The sequence below is a fragment of the Echinops telfairi genome, unplaced genomic scaffold (assembly GCF_000313985.2).
Source record: "Echinops telfairi isolate 266 unplaced genomic scaffold, ASM31398v2 ScPeMD7_12;HRSCAF=54, whole genome shotgun sequence".
Lineage (NCBI taxonomy): Eukaryota > Metazoa > Chordata > Mammalia > Afrosoricida > Tenrecidae > Echinops > Echinops telfairi.
Genome location: NW_022103909.1, coordinates 7,813,858 through 7,833,171, shown reverse-complemented (window position 1 = coordinate 7,833,171; position 19,314 = coordinate 7,813,858). Strand labels below are relative to the sequence as shown.

Here is a 19,314-nt window from a genome sequence, read left to right as displayed (position 1 = left end):
GAGCTGTAAGAGCTCCCAATAAAATGATTTTTTTTAATGTACATTTCTAAAATGCTCACTAATCTAGTGTAACATGCACATCGAAATTTCCTAAAAACATAGTATGTTGTAGGAAAAGTAAGAGCAGCTCAGAGCTTTGGAAATCCCCCCAAACTTCAGCTTCCACTGTAAGCCCTCAGCTCTGTGAGCACGGACGGTGTGGGCCCTGCTGAGGCTGGCGCACGCTCCGGCTTGGTTTGGAGGAAGGCACAGGTCCACTGACAAAAGGAAAGAGGCCTGTGATTGAAAAACAATTGCTTAGACTGGCAAAGAAAATGTCCAGGAAAACCCCCCACAGAAATGTAAAAGGGTGAAATGTGATGATAGGGGGATTTGCTTGAAAACCAGCTAGGGAAAGATCGATGGCACGAGGTTGGCCATGGTGGGAAAGGCCCCTGGAAATCCTTCCAACTATCCCTTCTGCTTCTACATCTGCTTGGAATTGTCCATACGAAGCAATCTGCCATTATAATCTCAGAGAAGACATTAAAATCACCAAATAAACCCAGTAGTGTAAGAAACAGACAATGAGAGAAGGTCCCTGGAAATAGAAAAACCATAGCAGAAATAAAACATACAATGAAGGGCTGGGGGCTGGGGTGGGGGCAGGGACGGAAGACCCATCGGACAGCACAGCCACCAGTTGCCCTTGTTGTTGCCAGTGCCATCCAGTCCGGTTCAACCCACAGCGGCCCAAGCACCACAGCACGAAACAGCCTCCCACTATCCTCACAATTGCTGCTGGTGAAAAGTTACAGAAGTGGAAACAAAGAGAAGATTTAAAGATTAGAGGACAAGCTCAGAAGGCCCGAAACCCAGGTAACAGTTCTAGAAAGAGAGTAAGGAGAAACAGAAGGAAGGAATTCACCCACGCGTCCAGGTAAGAACTTTTCCTAGAAACTGAAGGCTATACATTTGTGAAAGAAAGCATTCACCAAATGTTTCATACAATGGATAAAAACACACCCACATTAAGGCAAATTTCTCTTCTTGAGAAATTTCGAAACACTGGAGACGAAGAGATTTATTAAGCTTCCAGAAAAGAAACAAAGAAAAGATGGGGAGTCTATGGGATTACACAGCAGAAACACGAAGCTAGAAGGCAATGGAGCAGGACCTTCAAGAGTCTGAAGGAACGGAATTCCCCAATCGCCCACTAAGCGTGAAGAGGGAATGAAAACATTTTCTCAGACATGTACGATCTCAAAAACTTTCCTTTCACCCTTTCTGAGCCACAAAAGCAAGGACGAAAACTGAAAGGAAAAACAAAACAAAACAAGGAAGAAAGACAAGGAATACAGGAAACAAGAAATCTCGCATTTAAAGACAAAAAGGAAGAGAATGTCCAGGATGATGAGCAAGGCAATTCCCATCCTCAAATAAATGTCCACTCTTTGGGCGCCAGGTCCCCTCTCTCTGTGAAACAGCGAAATCACTACAGTGCTTCGCTGGCAGAATCCTAAGGAGGAAGCATTTCTCTGCTACCCTACAGCGTCGATCGGCCTCGGGATGGACTCAAGAGAAGAGTTTGGGTTTTGTTTGGGCACGAAGTACGAGCTACAAACGTTGTTACTGTCACCGTCAGAGAGTTGAACTCTTTATAATGACATGTAATTTGATACAGTACAATAACCGGAAATCGCTGTGAGTACACATGCCTGAACTGAAACTAGTTTCAGCCTTCAGGTGGCCAGAAGAGTTCGGAGCGTTTTCTGGTGCGATTTGGTTTTTAAAATGAAGAAACTGAAGCTCAGGGTGGCTAAGACACTTCTCCATTTAGAAAGGAAACGGAGATCATCCCTCAGACGATGCACTCAACGCACCGAATGCCAGAAATTGGCTTCCCAAGCTACCTGGGGGGTATCGTCTGACCCCCAACACATCACCGCCAAGACAGGCTGTCCAACTCTGTCTGTGTCCATCCTAGAACTTGACACTTGGCTGAAGATTTACTCTTCTATAAACATAAGGGCCACATAGAAAGATCCTCCCAGAGCGAACCACCCCACCCCACCCGCATCGCCCCCAAAGCAAGCCCACTGCCACTGAGCTGATTCTGACTCCTATACCCAACATAGGGTTTCCATCGCTATGGGAACAGAGCCCTATCTGTCCACGGTTGGCAGCCCCACTCATAACCCACCACAGCACCAGAGCTCCTGATCCGTCCCTGCTGCTGTGGTCAATGGGGAGCAGCACAGCTGAGCCACAGATGGGCATTTCTGACTCTAAAGAAGGGACTTGGCAGTACACTTCCAACACAGCCTCCTATGTCTCCCTCAAGCACAGACACAATCCGTGGGGGTTGAAGCCACTCCAGCCGCTGCGTCCATCAAAGCTGCATGACAGGAGCTGCCAAGCAAGCTCCGTCAGGAACATGAGTATGGTGATGGGGAGCCAAGGTGTGGATCCCACAGTGAGAATCCATGCTCTCGCAGCCACAGCAAGCGATTCAAATTCATGCAGAGGTGTGCCCACAGAAAGAAGCACTGACATCGTGTCCCTGTTCTGAACTCTCCTATCAGCTTCACACATGCTGACACTCCATGAAAATCACAAGGGCGCTTCCCTGGCTTTCACTGATGGGAACCGGCCTACAAAGTCGCTTTCTCCCTTCAGTTTCTTCTCTTTGTACATCGCCTGTCTTGACCCCTGGAGGCTCTCAAATGCAAAAGCATTAGTTTTAACTGGCTGAATGACCCCTCACAGTGGTAGTTAATAAGATGGGGTTCTGTGGTGCTCCCCCTTCAAGTGGCGCCCAGAGTTGTGCCACACCTTAGATCCTTAACGACACATTAAAGTTCCCCACTCTGCTGGGTTTAGAGAGGGGAATCAGCTTTGGTGAGAATGTCCCTGGTATGAAACACCCATGAGCTTTCTCATCCTGGTTCCAACTGAAAATGACCCTTCTGTACTTTTGAAAAAAGTCCCATTCAACAGTTTTGCTCGTTTCCCTTTTCATTGAATCTCAAGGGAGGATACATGCCAATTCCTCACTTTTTAACAGAGAAAATTACTTCTTGACTATTTATTCTTTTTTGGAATATTTATTCTAAACACATTTATAAACTACCCTTTATAAATTAAACACATCATAATTAAACACAGTACATGCCCCACAGTAATCCAGAGACCAAGGTGGTGGCGGGCCAAGGTTCCAAGATTTCAATCTGTTGAGCATTTAGCAGGAATATAAGGTGATAAACAGGTAAAGAGCCTCAATACTGCCATACCACCCTCTGCAAAAATTGCAAAATTTTAAATGTTTTCATTCTTTTTATTATTATTATTAATCCTTTTATAGGGAGCTCTTACCGATATTATAACAATCCATAATTCAATTAGATCAAGCATAATTTTACAATTGCTACCACCAGTTTCAAAACAATTTCTCTAGAACTCTTTGATATCAGCTGCCCTTGATCCCCTCCCTTCCCCACTCTACACACCAGGAACCCTGATTATTATATCATATATTATTTATTTATTTATTTATTTATTTACGTTTTGCCATATCTTAAGCTATCCACCTACATTTCTGTTATTTGTTCTGTTCCCTTTGAGTGGGGTTATACAGTCATCATTGCTGTCAGCTCCTCTCCCCACCTCCCCTTCCTGTACCCTCAGGGAATCATTACTCCTGTTACTGAAGGCTTTCTGAAGGGTTATCGATCTTGGGTTTCATGCATCGAATGATCTTAATTATACAAATGAACATATACAGGTCTAACAAGATTAATGAGGTAAAACAAAAACCATAATAGTAAGGGGAGGAAATATTAACAAACTAGAAGAGAATTATGTGTTTCATTCGTGCTATACCATACTCTGAATATATCATCCTCTCCATGTGACCCTTCTCTGAGGGACTGTCCAATTCTCTTTCAGGTGGGTTTTGGGTCTCCACTTTGTCTACACTCCTTCATGCCAATTTGACTGCTTGTTTTTGAATTCTGATAATTATACCCATTGACACCTCATGAACCCAGAGGCTGGTGTGCTTCTTTCATGTGGACTTTGTTGCTTTCTTGCTAGATGGTTGCTTGTTTAACTTGAAGCATTTAAGACCCCAGACACTGTATCTTTTAATAGCCGGGCATTGTCAGCTTTCTTCACCACATTTGCCAATGCACCTATTTTGTACCAGCGATCATGTAGGGAAGGTGAGTATCATACAGCGCCACATTATTAGAACAAACCATTCTTGTACTGAGGTTAAGATTTAAGTAGAGGCCCAAAGTCCATCTGCTTCCTTGTTGTATTTACACATATATATACACATACATATATAGACAAATATACTTCTCTTTATATATATACATATAATCACATCTATATTTGTAAATATATAATTTTTACTTTTTTCTTCTTCCCTCTTGCCCCACTATCATGTTTACTCACCTCTCAGTAATTCCTCTCAGATACATTTCAATTGGTCAAACACGACCACGAACACTACACCCTCCTCACAATCAACTTTAGGTCCCTTGCTATTCCCATCCCTGTTGTTATTGGCTCACCGCTCCCCTCCTCCTGCCGTATCCCCTCCCATGTGCTTTCATTCTTTTCACAAATATTCACGACAGTATTTTTGAAGAATAAAATTATGTTCTCCTTCCTTTTTCTCATAAACACTAGGTGCATTCTCAAAAAAGAATCATCAAAATTCAATATAAAAGTATGTCCTAGTAACTTAACCAACTTAGTGAAAGCATATGAAAATAAATAAAAATGACCAACACATATTTCCAAGTTCATATTAGAAATGTACAGAAAACACGGTATTAAAAATTGAGACTAATTCAAGGTCAATGCTCACAGAAAAAGGAGGATTCCTGTGTTTGCCAAGGCAAAGGCGAGTCCCAAGATCCCACTGCCCATAATGGCATTGCTTAGGTTAAAAACAGACATGCCTAAGGAGGTTGTTCCTGGAATCTGAACAGAGAAACAAACAGTCACACTCAGAAAAATACTCAAGACCCCAAAACATTAAGGCAAAGCACTAGTCAAGATCAAATTCAGGAAATCCTTCTCTAGTGGCCTACTTGTTTACAAATGATGTTGCAGGAGAAAATATAGGTAGTTTGAAGAATATCCTAATGCATTTACGTAGCTATGCTTGGGTCTTATGCTAAATGAATTAAAAAGATCTATCCCAATTGATGTGATTAAAAGAATTAAGTATATTTTATTATAGCGACACTTACATATTCATCACATTTCTTTTTTTCCATATGGCTGTTTGTGAGACTTCTTCTACTTTCACGATCAGAAATAAACTTGCTGCAAAGACATGTATAATACATTTAACCTCGTGACAATGATTTGAAGCTTAACATCATGACTACGATTTATGACTTACCAAAACACATCACGCTGACAAGGTTAACAATTGGTTCCCTAACGGCTCCCAGCCTTATTCAAACCCCTCACACATTTTTTGCCAGTAGTAATTAGTGGTTGCAAGTGCCCCAAGGGCAGGTACTTGGTCTCATTCATTTTTACATACTCACTGTTACGTAGCATAAAGCAAATCAAGTTGTATGTTTTCAGTTTGAGATGAAAAGAAAGACAACTATAAGCTCAAACACGTTATACCTTTTCCTCATCATTGTCATGGTAAATCAGAACGCTGCATCCAGTGTAAGGTAACGTTAAGAGCTTTTTACTATATGTGGGAATGTCAAGTACTAAACAAACTGGCATTTAAAAGAATATAGTAGGCAGGATTTCTTCTGGGTTCATACTCTGGGAGCACAACAAATTTAAGTAAATATTTCCTCCCTCTTCTGAAAAGGACGCACTGTCCCACCATCAATCACTCACCAGCAACTGTGTAAGCCAGCCGCTGCTCTGCTGTTTGGGGAGTGTGTGGACGTAGGATAGGTGATGCAGCCACTAGGCTCCGGGAGTTCAGACTAGGAAGGTATAGGTGGGGCCAGGGCATGTGGGTTACTGGTAGGTTCAGAACCGGGGCATTTAAGAAAGTATAAACTTGAGTTCAAATCCTCACTAGCTCTGAAGGCCTGTGCGCGCTACCTCAGTTTCCTTACCTGTGAAATGGAAGGGACACTATTACACTCTGGTCCATGACCGGGACAATTAAATCAGGAAGCGAACTTACAGCATCACTGAAGCACCCAGCACAGAATGATGGCAACAGATGCCCGTTAGTCCTTCCTACCAGTGCGGGGATTGGACTGGTGTCAGCGGCGGGAAGGATTCAGGCAGGTGGAATGTGGTAACTCAAACCTAACCAAACTCGCGGCCCCCAATTCCGACTCATAGCAACCCTATACGACAGGGGTAAACTACCCTGGTGATTTTCCGAGACTGTAAGTCTTTATGGGAGTAGAAAGCCTCATCTTTCCTCCTGAGCAGTGGCTGGTGGTTTCAAACTGCTGATCTTTCGATTTGCAGCCCAGCTCATAACCCACTGCGCCACGAGGGGGTGAGGTAAACGACGTGCAAACATCTAGAAGCAGGAATTCAAAGTCATCTGTTGTTGCTGTTGTCAGGTGCCAATCCGTCGATTCCAACTCAGGGACCCTACAGGACAGAGGCGGACTGCCCCTGGAGATGGCCACGTCACTTCTCCCGGGGTGCAGCTGGTGGATTCCACCTGCTGGCTTTTCAGTTAACCGCCGAGTGCTTTCATCTCTGTGCCACCAGGGAGGCTTCAAAATGCTCTGAGGACCATCGACTTTATTCAGTGCTAATAGCAGTTAGTATTTATAGCATACATATCTAGTTTTTTAATTTTCCCATTAAAAAACATAAGCAGTACTCTCGGACAAAATCCACTCACAGACAACCTGCTGCCTAGAATAAGATGACATCTTAGACTAGGTGCGACTTTGAACACTTCGAGGTCTGGACATTCCGTTATACAGACATGGTTAAAACCAACCCCAGTGGTTTGTTTTATTTCTCATGAATAAATGTACAATCATTTGAACAGAACTATTGTAAAGAAGCATGTATCTGAAGCCTGACCATTACGTTTTCAAACACCTTTTCAAATGGTAGAAAACTTGGCAGCGATATGGGCTGTGCAACACGATGGGGATGGCTGTCACCGATGTCTCTGACTTGTACGTGTGGAAGATGGTGAGCTGGACAATGTATCGTACACACTCGTGCACAAGCTGAGCTTTTCAGCACATTTTTTAATGATAAAATTAGGTGCCTCCGCTGATATTCGGGTCGCCTTATACTCGGCGTATATACGGTAATCTTATTTTCAGGACAATAAATTTTTTTTTTTAATTAAAGAAACCCCGATCGTTGAGGTTGGTTCCATTTATGTACTTCTCTTTGGTGTAAAGATGGTCTGGCGCTTCTCAGGGTTTTCGTCACTCGCCCAGGATAAGCCAGACAGGCAATATACCCTCAGCAAGCCTTGAGATCGACGCCCGCAAACAATCTGCGGTCCCTGAAGTTCAGCGCCTGCACATGGCTGGCACCTGACTAGCTCTCAGGGATGGAAGAAAATTCTGGTCTCCTGACATGCAGGAGCTGACACTCCAGCTGAGAAGAGATCATGCCAACCAAGGCTAGTTTATGAATGCCACACTGTGCAAAACAAAGATGAGATGAGGCATCTGGAGGAGGGCTCGGGGGAGAACAACAGTCGGGGACGCAGGTGCAGGGGCCACTCATCAGAGTTAACTTAAAGGCAGAGGCCCAAGAAACAGGCCATTTGGAATCATTATTGCTAGAAACTGATTCAACCCTTCTTTTGTCTGTTTTTATATTTTATTATATTTTCCGCAAAGGTTTACCCAGCAGTTTAAGTTACCATTCAACCATTTCCACACATGGTTCGGGGACATTAGTTACATTCTTCACCATGTGTGAACATGCTCATTCCTGTCTGGTTGTTCCATTTCCATTCGTCTAGTTTCCTTGCCCCTTTATGGTGTCAGCATTATTTTAAATAGTGAAGAACTGTGTGGGCTCCTGTAGGTGTCTTTTAAAAGAGTACTTACAGGTGATAGTATTTCTTGAGCCAGCTTGTCAGGTAGCCACAAGGTGACTTTAGGGGTTGTCTTTCCCATTTCCATCTGTCCACAGTATGGAGGTTCACAGAACTGGCAGGGGATGCAGCTGTCTACCACACTCTCAGCTGAGGAGCAGTGAGTGGGTGCTGGACTTCCCACAGTGAGACTGACTCATCATTAAATGTTGCTTCATTAAAGAAGGAGCCCCGTGGGGCTAGGGTCAGCACTGGGCTGCTAACTGGCCATTCAAACCCGCCAAGCCCAACTCAGGAGACAGATGAGGCTGTCTCCCAGCCGATAGACTCTCACAGGCTCAGAAACCCTATAAAAGGTCACTACGAACCAGAATTGACTCCATGACGTGGGATTTCATTTCTTCCATAAAAGACGATCTGTCCTCAGACTAACTTGATTATTCCTAGACTGAGGCCCAGGGGTTCTGCTGTCATAATGGCCACACGCTGGACTGCTGACACACAGCAGGGTCAGCAGTTTGAAAGACAGGGCTTCCTACCGTGGTAAAGAGTTCCAGTCTTGGAAACTCACAGGGGCAGTTCTACCCTGTCCTATAATGGTCACTATGAGCCAGCAGCGACTCGATGGCAGTGTTTTTTGAGCTGAGACTAAGATATACTAGAAAGAAAGGCTGGGGGATCTCTTTCTGAAAATATAGCCAATCAAAGCCCCATAGATCACAACAGTTGGATCCCATTGTGCAAGGGGTTGCCATGCGTTAAGGTAAGGCATGCTTGTCTGCAGCTAACAACAATATATTTCAATAACCAACTTGAGTCCACCACCTCTTTATCGTGTGGAGAGACAGACTGGTTTTCTGGAAGAAATTTCCATTATTCTTTAAATTAAGGGAGAACTGTGAGCATTTTTTAAGAAGCCAAGCAAAGCATCAACACACTGCCCAGGACTGGCATATCGAATTCTAGGCTAGAGCAGAATGAGAAGCAGCAGACTGGTGAGCACATAGGTTAGGAATATGGGCACCCTGACATGGAAGGGAGAGACTCAGCAGGACCAAGCATGGTGACACGGAAGAATACTGTCCCTGTGTCATCCCCAGCTACTTCCTGTGGGACTTCTGTGGAAGAAGAACAATACATGACAGTGATTTTCAGAGCTGTGTTAATGGGTAACCATTCAAAGATACATTAACTCTCTCATGACCTGTGGGACATATAGCGCCCACCAACATTCTTAGCCTCTTAGGTTTCTTGGGACATGCTCCTGCCAGCCAGCAGGGACCTGTGGAATGGTGACTGTGAAGAAGCAGTCCTCATCCCACCAATTCTACCACGAGAGTCTGCTTGGGACACGTGTGTAATATAGGGTACCACAATGCATACCTCAAAAAAAAAAAAAAAAAAAAGCTTTCCTTTTGAGTTCAGTATGCTTTCCGTTAATGAAAATATACGGCATCAACAACAACAACAAAGAGAGTTCTTTTGTCACCTGCTACCTTTTCCATATTCCACGCTATGCCACCAAATGTACCTTGCATCCCAAATGCTTGTATCATGCGGTCTTCTAAACAAATCTGCAGCTACCTCGGACAGCCGCCGGCAGTGACCTGAAGGAATGTGCCTCTCCTGCTCCGGAATCAGGAGCCCTGGAGGGGCCAAGGTTCTGCACTCCCAGACGAACTAAAAAGTGGATGGCGCTACACCCCCCACCCCACTCCCAGCGGCCCTGCAGCAGAAACGACTGGCAGTCTGCTCCTGTCAAAAAGACGGTAGAAATCCCGATGGGGCAGCTCTAGTCTGCCACCATGGGGCCTGATTAGCTAAGGATTCGGCTACTAACTGAAAGGTTGGCAGTTCAAATCCAGGTTCCTTGCATGTGAGTGCTAGGGATCTACTATCGATAAGTCACAGCCATTGAAAGTCCTTGGAAGTACAGTTCTCTCCTGCATCAGTGGGCTCCAGGGCCACGGGTCTGGTTAGGGTTGACTTAGGGCTTGCGGGGCCAGTCAGCACAAGAGCTGGCTCGGCAAGAATGAGGGTTTAAAAGGCTCTGTCATGGGACCTCCGGCCTTTCTTCTTTCAGGTCTTGAAGACTGAACATTGTATTTCTATATGCTTTTCTTGCTGCTTCATTTTTAGTTTCCTGGACGTATCATTCACATCTCACGCAGTTCAATCATCTGACGTGTCAAGACTTATGCCACCTACACCTTTCTCCTTAAGGGAACCAATCTTTTTGGAATGAGAGAGTCCGCTTCCGATGACCAAGGTCACACCGTTCATCTCAAATGGAGTGGCCGCACCGTTTCCTAAGACATGACTCCTTATTCAGTAAGGACTGACTTCTGACCAAGAGATTGACGTAAAATTTCCCCTCACGGACTCGAAGACGAGCTAAGGGAAGCATGAGGTCTCTGGGTATGAAGAAACAGTAAGTTTTAACTGGGTTGATCTGACTGTATACAACACCAGCTGATCAGCCCAACTGCTTTGCGACTAAAATAAAAGATCAATGGTAGCTGACTTGGGGACCCTGAATAGACGAAGACTTGAAAAGGGTGTGGACAGAAGGATCGACCTTGTACGGTCCCTAGTTTAGAATAGATCTACAATAGTGTCTAGTGAAAAAAGTTTATTGGCAGTGATAGGGTGGGAAGAGGGGGGCGGAATCACAGTTTAGGAAGCACTAAGTATCTGTTGATGATGATGGAAGAACTTGGCAGCAGACACTGGCATGGCTGGCTGCAGAGCATGGCTAAGGTCCCAAGTGTCGCTGAATTGTATTTATAAAAATGTTGACAGATACACACTGCAACAGCCACGCGTGTAGGCAGTATTGCTGAGGTGCGGGGCGGAGGGGTCATAGCGACAGAGCTGTGGCGCTCAGCCCAATACAAGTCAACACCACCAACGGTGCGATGAGGTCGGGGCTGGACCTTGGAGATGACCCTCCGGAGAAGGAGGAGGCTCTCGACTTCCATAAAGAGTTACAGTCTTGGAAACCCCCCGGGGTTCTACCCTTGTCTTTTAGGGTCTCTAGGAGTCGGAACTTACTTGTTGGCAGTGAGCTTGGTTTGACTCAAGTAAACAGTTAATTTCGCTACAGAAACATATAAAACTGTTCACGTCAGATTAGTAAGTAAACACAAGTAAGGTTGTGCTTATCTAGTAATCCATTTCTGATCATGAACTACTAAAATACATTAAGCTGGGTCAAACTATAAAAAAACACCTTATAAAACATATCACTCCAACTGGCTGCCGTCTAGTCGATCCCGACTCCATGTAGTTGACCCTGTAAGGCAGAGGAAAATGGACCGGAGGGAAATGGAGGGTTGTCAAGGCCGGAATGTTTATAGCAGCAGACGGTCAACTTCCTGTTCCTGTGGTGCAGCTGATGTGTTCAAACTACACTCTGTGGGCTAGAGCACTTTATCCATTGTGTCACCGGGCCATATCCCAAAGCTAACTTTTTACCCAAACAAACCAACAAACCCCACTGGCATTGGGTCAGCCTACAGGGAGGAACCATAAATAAAACATGGCAGGGGTCTTTGGGACTTTTATTTACCTTTGTTGATGTTTTGTTTTTAATTTTAGATTTTCATTCCAGAGCCAGAAATGAAATAAGATGTATGTCCCCTGTCAGCGAAGGAGGGCAAATAAAATAAAGGGAAAAATAGACACACCACCCTGCGTTTGCAGTAGGGGGACCGGAGTCTGCAAAAGCAAGCGGTCAACACCCACCGCCTCCCCGTCTGTTCCACCCTGGCCTTAGTCACAGTCTGCGGGCCAGTGAGCTCATCAGGCTGGTGCCCAAGTCGGGCACCAGCCTGGGCGTTCCTTCCACTGACTGCTACAACGGAGTCATCGTGTATTTAAATGATTCAATCATTTAATATTTTTAATAAGCAAAACATTTGACGTCTAGTTCAGATGCTAGACTGGGTCTTGGAACTGGTGTTCAAGTTGAGGCCTCTGAGTTGCCTTTGCCTTGAGAATGAAGCTTTGTGCTAACGCCGAAACATGCTCCTTGAGAAAGGGTTAAAAATGCTTCCCACCCTGTCCATGTGGGGTCAGCAGGGCTGAGACAGAACTCTCCAGGAGCCCTCGGCAATCAGTATCTGTGTATCAGAACCTTTAAAGACCAAGCTTTCCCCAAACCCCGAGGGTTATAGTCAGAGGCTTCAGGGGAGGACAGAATTTCTGGGTGTAAGTTTGAGCCAGAATCGACTAGACAGCAGCGGGGTTGATTTTGTTCTTTTGTGACTTTTTCATTTGTTTCTTTGTGGGGAGTTCCACTTTTCTCGCCCGCAAAAGGAATTGTGAGATTGTCCTTACATGCAAAAGAATACTTGCTTTGCGGGATGACTACAAGGCTCTCACCGGCAGAGTCCCTGGGGACTCACAGGGACCCTGTGGGACAGGCTAGAACTGCCCTCGTGGGTTCCTAAGACTGTTAATCTTTATGACATCAGAAAGCCTTTCTCCCAGGAAGCGTCTGGTAGTTTTGAACTGCTGTCGTTGAGATTAGCAGGCCAACGCATAACCACTAGGCCATCAGGACTCCTTGGATTATAAAGGGAAAATAAATGTCAGATGCTCGGCGCTTAAGAAATGGTAGCTGTTATTAATCATTACCCAGAAGAGGAAAGAAGGAAACTTAAGTCCAATAATAAGAAGCATCACCTCACACAAAGAAACAGTCCTTGGGTGATGATAGTGAGGAAATGGGTCTGAGTTGGGAGCCTTGGCCTCTAAAAACACTCAAGGGACTGAAGAAGGAGAGGCAGGCGCCTCATATTCAAGGGCGTATGTGATTGATGGCAGCCAAGTGGTGGGCTGGGCTTTCAATTACACACTGTACCAGAATGCACAGAGATCATCACAGAGGGTTTCCAGGAACATGCTTGGCTAGTAGACTTAGTGTTCTTATCTTCCCCACCCGGATGTTCTTTTTTAATATATATATACTGTGAATTAGGGGGTGATTTCCAATGTTCAGGAGCCCGGGTGGCTCAGTGGTTATCCCTTGCTCACTGCAAGGTCAGCAGTTTGAAACCGGCGGCTGCTCCACGGGAGACAGGTGGGGTTTTCTACTCCCGTCTCGGAAACCCACAGGAGCAGTGCTGCCCCGTCTTACAGGCTCACGATGAGTCAGCATCGACTTGAGTGAGTTTGCTTTCTCGGTCACCGTTTCTCATTTCCTGTTGATGCCCCCCAGGTAGTGTAGTAGCATCACGGCTGTCCCAGGAAGTATCCTGGAAAGACCACTCTCTCCCCGCTGCCCTTCCGGAGGCCTCAGGCTTCCCAAACTGCAGTACTCACGCCAAAGGAGGTTCCCCTGCTGTTGATAGTGGCTCTCTAGTGGGCTCCAAAGGAGACGCCCAGGTAGCGTAGTGGTTCTGCGTTGGGTTGCTAACACTGAGGTCACTAATTTGGAACCATGGGAGAAAGACGAGGTTTTCTACTCCTGTAAAGAGTTAGTCTGGGGAACTCACAAAGGCAGTTCTACCCTGCCGTATAGGGTCGCTATGAGTCAGAATTGACTCGATGCCAGAGGCTTTGGCTTGAAGTTTGAGTAGACGCCAATTCATGGCAATTCCATGCATGTTCGCAAGAAGGGTGCTCCCGTGGGTTTCAGGGGCTGATATTTTGGAGGCGGATGGCCATGACTTTCTTCTAAGGTGCCTCTGAGGAGTCTTGGGAGTCCACTTTCTTGGTTAGCAGTCGCACATGTCAGTCCTTTGCCCCACCCAGGGATTCGACACTCCAAGTAAAAAACCAGCTATAAAATTAGCAGGTCAGAGAGTACCTGAAATCACTGATTCTTTTTGAGTTGGAAGGAAATACCAAAGACTTGTGATCCTACTCTTATAAACTAGGAAGTCCAGCACCCACATTTGGAAGGACTTGCCCAAGGTCACTGCTAGTGAATGAGCTTCTGGGCCAGAGTCTTCCCCACCCTGTCCATGCCTCCTACTCCTCCTCCCTATTTCTTGGGACTTTTTGTCCCTTCTTTCAGCCGCTCCTGCTGGCAGAAGTAGTGGGTAATGTGTTAGGCTGCAAACTACAGGGTCAGCAGTTTGAAACCACCAGCTGCTCTGCAAGAGAAAGTTGACGCTTTCTACTCCTGTAAAGAATTACAGTGTCAGAAACCCACAAGGGCAGTTCTACCCTGTCCTATAGGGTCGCTATGAGTCAGAATGGATTTGATGGCAATGAGTTTGGTCGGTTGGTTGGATTTCATGTGCAAATTCTCTAGCTGTTTGGCTCAACCACTATTACGGTTATTTAAAATCCGTATCATGAATGATTCCCGTAGTGGTGTATATATAGTTTTACCACAATCCACAGTGACTTTAACTACTGCTTGATTTAAATGTGGGTGAGGTCAGATGACTGAAGTATGCATTTGGATAGGGGATGCAGTCTGTCTAATCCTTAGAGCGTTCTGGTGACGGAGTGCTTAAGCACCTGTCGACTACCCAAATGATCAGCCGTGAGAACCCACCAGCCACTCCTTGGGTGAGATGAGAGAGTCTACTTCTGTACAGATTTCAGCCTTGGATACCTCTGGGGCTGCTCTACTTCTGTCCCACAGCGTCCCGATGAGTCAGAAGTCACTTGATGGCACAGGATTTGGGCTAATCCGTAAGCACAGAGCTTTTGGAAAGGGAGGGCTGCTTGGGGTCCAATGTGTTTATACACATTTGTTAGACTCCGTTGAAAGATTGTAAGGATGAATAAATGACTTTCCTATTTATTTCATCTGTGATTGCAGACTATGCCCGACAGATGTCACATAAGAAATTCAAATTACATCTGCGAATGGAGCATTGCTTTGGTAATGCATAATTCACGAGCATAACTGCACATCAGAATCATTCTTTAGAGTCCTTTCTTTCACTGGATAGAAGGTGCTAGTGGAAGAACACTCACCTATTGATCTGACCGTTTTCCACTTCCGTGAAGTCATTGGAATCATTGCTAACGTTATCATCCTCAGGAACTGTCATGTTTTGTAACTCAGTTAATTCGAGCCCACTTTTAAAATGCATCATTTTGGGGAAGTACGTCTACTCAACAGACTGGTCCAAATTCTCCCGTTCCAAGTGTATTTACAAGGGGACAGCAGCAATAGAGTGACAATGTAAGGAGACACCTAAAATACAAGAAAAAAAGGGTCATTAGGCATGAGAATAACACTAGTCTGAAGCATCACAAGTAATCAAGTGATTCACTTATTGACAACGCAATGTTTACATTTTGCTACTCACAGCACCAAAGGAATCGTGCACAGCAAGTCTCATGCCTTTCAACAAATTTCCCTCCCTTTTAAACTATACCGTGATGCATGCCCACAATCTTTATGGTTACATTTATAGGAAGACCATGCCAGCCGCAGGCAAGACAGATAGCCTTTTAATGGAAAGAGTGTGTTAAAAATTAAAGCCATACAATGTGATAGTTATTTAATGTGCCAGATCACAGGGCACATGGCTGGCTGACTCCACAGAGAGAGCAAAATAAAATAACCACCTCTGATCTAGAAATCCCGGCTTACATCAAAGTGCAAATCCTCAATAAATGGCATCATGGGAGATCAAATGCCCAACCTGGGGGGGGGCAAGCAAAACAAATGCGTGTTTGGAAATTTAGCAAACCTTTTATCCATCCACTGTCAGAGATTAAACCAATCTCTTCAAGGAAATCACTTCTCGTCAGGGAATTAGAGAACTGAAAAATCCTACTCAGGGGATTTTGGTTGATCCAACAGATACTCTATTTCCTCAATAAAAAATGAGAGCCTTCCAGAGCTCACATTGCCCCTGCCCAAGTGAGTTCATGTTCTGAGGGGTGGTAAACCTACAACATCACAAGCCAAAGCCAGGTGACAGCAGTTGTTTGTCTTGTTTAGTTTGTTTTGAAATTACAACTTCAAAAGCGGGGACTAGGGTGAGCCTCAGGGGGGTACTGTGGAACGAGGCAGGATGTCAGAGTCTTGTTCCACTTCCAAACCACCTTGGGCGACGCCATATTGGTTTTGTTTTAACATTTTATTGAGAATTGGGTGAAGTTGTACAGAACAGATCATCAGTTTCAGCCTTAAAAGTTTACTCGTATTCTGTTTCAACTCATCCATTACAATTCCCTCAAGGGACCATCACTTCTCCCACCTGACCCCTGCATTTCCAGTTTCCGTTCCCCCTCCTGTGCTAACCCTTGGGTAAATTCTGCCCTGTAATAGTTCTTACATGGGAGTCAGTTCACTTCCAGGCCAAGAGAGGGACTACGGGCCGTGGCTTGCGAGGTCCACCAGTCTTCATTAGACAACGTTTTTTGGCATTTTGTCTGACCCTGATTCCAGAAGATGACTGTACCACAGTGAAGGAGGTTCTGGTGTGTCAGTGATCACTAACCTAAGGCCTGGTGGCTCCCACCTACTCAGTGCCGCTGTGAAAGAAAGGCCTGGCGATTCTTCGGTCAAGATCACAGAATGCAGCTCTACTCTGTGGCACAGTGAGTGGGCCGCCAGGAGTGAGAACTGAATCGATGGCAGCAGAGCTGGCTTTGGTGAGTGTAACACAGATGGCTCCATCGCAGTCCCTGGAGCACTCTATCATTACTCTCGTCCACCCAGGATAGCACTTTGCTCACTGACATTTGACGGGCCATAGAAAGGCCTCTAGAATGATACTTTTTGAGAACTTCTCTCTTCCTCTTTGCTAACATCATCCTCTACATGTTTCCTTTTCATTTCAGTCTCCTCCCTAGCATGACCCCCATCGCTCCAGGACTTTTTAAAAGCTCCACAGCATGACTAACTTTTGATACCTCAGATTCCAAGAACCTCCTCCTGGGCCCCTCTCAGAAGGCAGGATGAGGGTTGGAGCCTCCCGTCTCCTGGCCTTAGGGCAATCTGGCAGGTGGTAAGACCTGGCCCATCTCTGCCGATTCTTAATGCCTTCCCACCACAGCAATACAGTACAATCTGCACACACTTTGCAACAGTGAAAATGCATTATTCTTGCTCTCCCCTCAGCACTCTTGGATGGAAGCTGTCCAAAAAGGCAGCACTGGGTAATTTCTAAGAGTCTTGTCACGCTGACTGCCTCTTCTATAACTTCCTCAACTACTGGCAATGTGATCCTATCAGTCTGGAAGAAAGTTCTGATTCCATAAATGGTGCTTTTCATTTCGGTAAAAGAGTTCTTTACGCTCAATGGACTGATAGGAAATAGAACACCAGACAAACATTTGCAAGGAAAGGAAGGGTTGACTAATACTAGCTCTGGAGTCTACTAAGTACATGGATGTTAGCTCTCATATCAAATACAAGGGGCTTCAAAAAGTTTGTGGGAAATTCCTGTTATGTTTGCATTCCATTTTCCATGAAATTTTTGATACATATGTGTGTATATGACCGAGCACGTGTGCGGACAAGGACAAGTTCACATCACTAGTAATTTAGAGAACTGGAACAAAGGAGGAAAGAATCAAAAGAATGAGGAAGTTCTAGTCACTCAAATTAGGTCCGTATTGGCCAGATACCAAGTTAATCACAGAATACATTTTTTATTGTTAGGAAATAATCTATCTTAAACACAACTTGTTCTTGAAGATAAAAACTGGAAAAGGAGGAGAAAAATTAACAGTTAGTGGCAGCCATTACTAAGGTTGAAGTCACACTTGGAAAATATTATACATTCAATTAATCCTGTGCAGTGAGTGCTAAGGTACAGTCACTAAACTGAAACGTTTCAACAAGCTGATGAAGCACTGGAAGCTCTCAACTCATCTGTGCCAGGACATCTGGAAGACGGACACTTGGCCAACTGGCTGGAAAAGATTCATATTTGTTCCCCTTCAAAGAAAGGTACCCCACCAGAAAGTTCAAATCATATAACAATATCGTTAATATGACCTGTAAGTAAAATTTTGCTGAACACCATCCAACAATGTACTGCTTGCAGCAGCACATTGACAGGGAGCTGCCAATTCAGGCCGGATGCAGAAGAGGATGTGGAATGAGATAGTATTCCTGACATCAGAGGGATCTTGAAGCAAAGCAGAGAATACCAGAAAGATGTTTATCTGTATTTTATTGAATATGCCACAGCATTAAACTGTATGGATCATCACAAACTACATATAGCTTTAAAAGAATAGGAATTCCAGAACACTTCACTGTGCTTATGAAGAAACTGTACAAGGCTCAAGAGGCAGCTGTAGAAGAGAACAAGGGAATACTGAATACGCATGCACCAGTGTTGCGTCCTCTCACCATACTCATTTAGTCTGAATGCTGAGCGAATCATCAGAGAAGCTGGATCACATGAAGAGGAATGTGGCATCAGGATTGGAGGAAGGCTTATTACCCACCTGCCGTATGCAGATGACCTTGCTGGCGGAAAGGGAGCAGGACTTGAAGCACTTGCTGATGAAGATCAAGGATTGCAGCCTTCCATATGGATTGCAACTCAATGTCAAGAAGATCAAAATCCTCATCACTGCACCAATAGGCAACATCATGATAAACAAAGAAAAGGTTGAACTTTAGGTTCTTTGTCTTGCTTGGCTCTACAATCAGTGCTCATGGTAAGAGTGGTCAAGAGATCAAAAGACGCGGTATTAGGTAAATCTGCTGCACAAGACCTCTTTAGAATGCTGAAGAACAAGATGTTACTTTGAGGACTACAGTGAGCCTGACCCACGCCATGAGATTTGCAAGGGCCTCATACACATGTGAAAGTTGGACACTGAATAAGGAAGACAGAAGAACCCATGCATTTGAATGATGGTGCTGGAGAATATTGAAATTACTATGGCCTGCTAAGAGGACAAACAAGTCTGCCTTGGAAGAAGTACAGCCAGATTTTGTCTTACATACTTCGGACATGCTGTCAGGAGAGACCAGTCCCTGGAGAAGGACATGATGCTTGGTAAAGTAGAGGGGCAGAGAAAAAAGGAAGACCCTTGACATGATAGATTGACACAGTGGCGGCAGCCGTGAGTGCCAGCACAGGAACACTTGTGAGATGGGAGCGGGACCGTGCAGTGTTTCCTTCCGGTGTGTGTACAGTTCTATGAGTAGGAATTCACATGATGGTAACTAACACGATGTGATACAAGGATTCAAAAGGAGAAAAAGTTAGTATTCAGGAACCTAAAGTACCTTCACAGAAAAGTCACATTTGGATTGGAACTTGAAAAGGTTTTGTGGTTTGTTTTCCCACTTTTAAAACTAATGCAAGTTCACTGTGGGGTGTGTAGGAGAGACAGTGCATAAGAAT

General features: G+C 44.8%; 1 protein-coding gene across 2 annotated transcripts in view; it reads right to left on the bottom strand.

The window, feature by feature from the left end:
- SLC38A1 (solute carrier family 38 member 1) overlaps positions 1-19,314 on the bottom strand; it is an 89,284-nt gene that overhangs the window by 43,201 nt on the left and 26,769 nt on the right. The window contains exons 2-5 of one of the 2 annotated variants that reach the window (XM_045287337.1): positions 15,560-15,636; positions 14,960-15,182; positions 5,247-5,322; positions 4,859-4,974 (exon numbers count right to left, since the gene is read on the bottom strand). In XM_045287337.1, the coding sequence (XP_045143272.1) occupies positions 4,859-4,974; positions 5,247-5,322; positions 14,960-15,081 (314 nt within the window). In that variant the 5' untranslated portion in view covers positions 15,082-15,182; positions 15,560-15,636. The remainder of the gene's footprint in view (positions 1-4,858; positions 4,975-5,246; positions 5,323-14,959; positions 15,183-15,559; positions 15,637-19,314) is intronic. The other variant, XM_045287338.1, reaches the window with a different exon arrangement.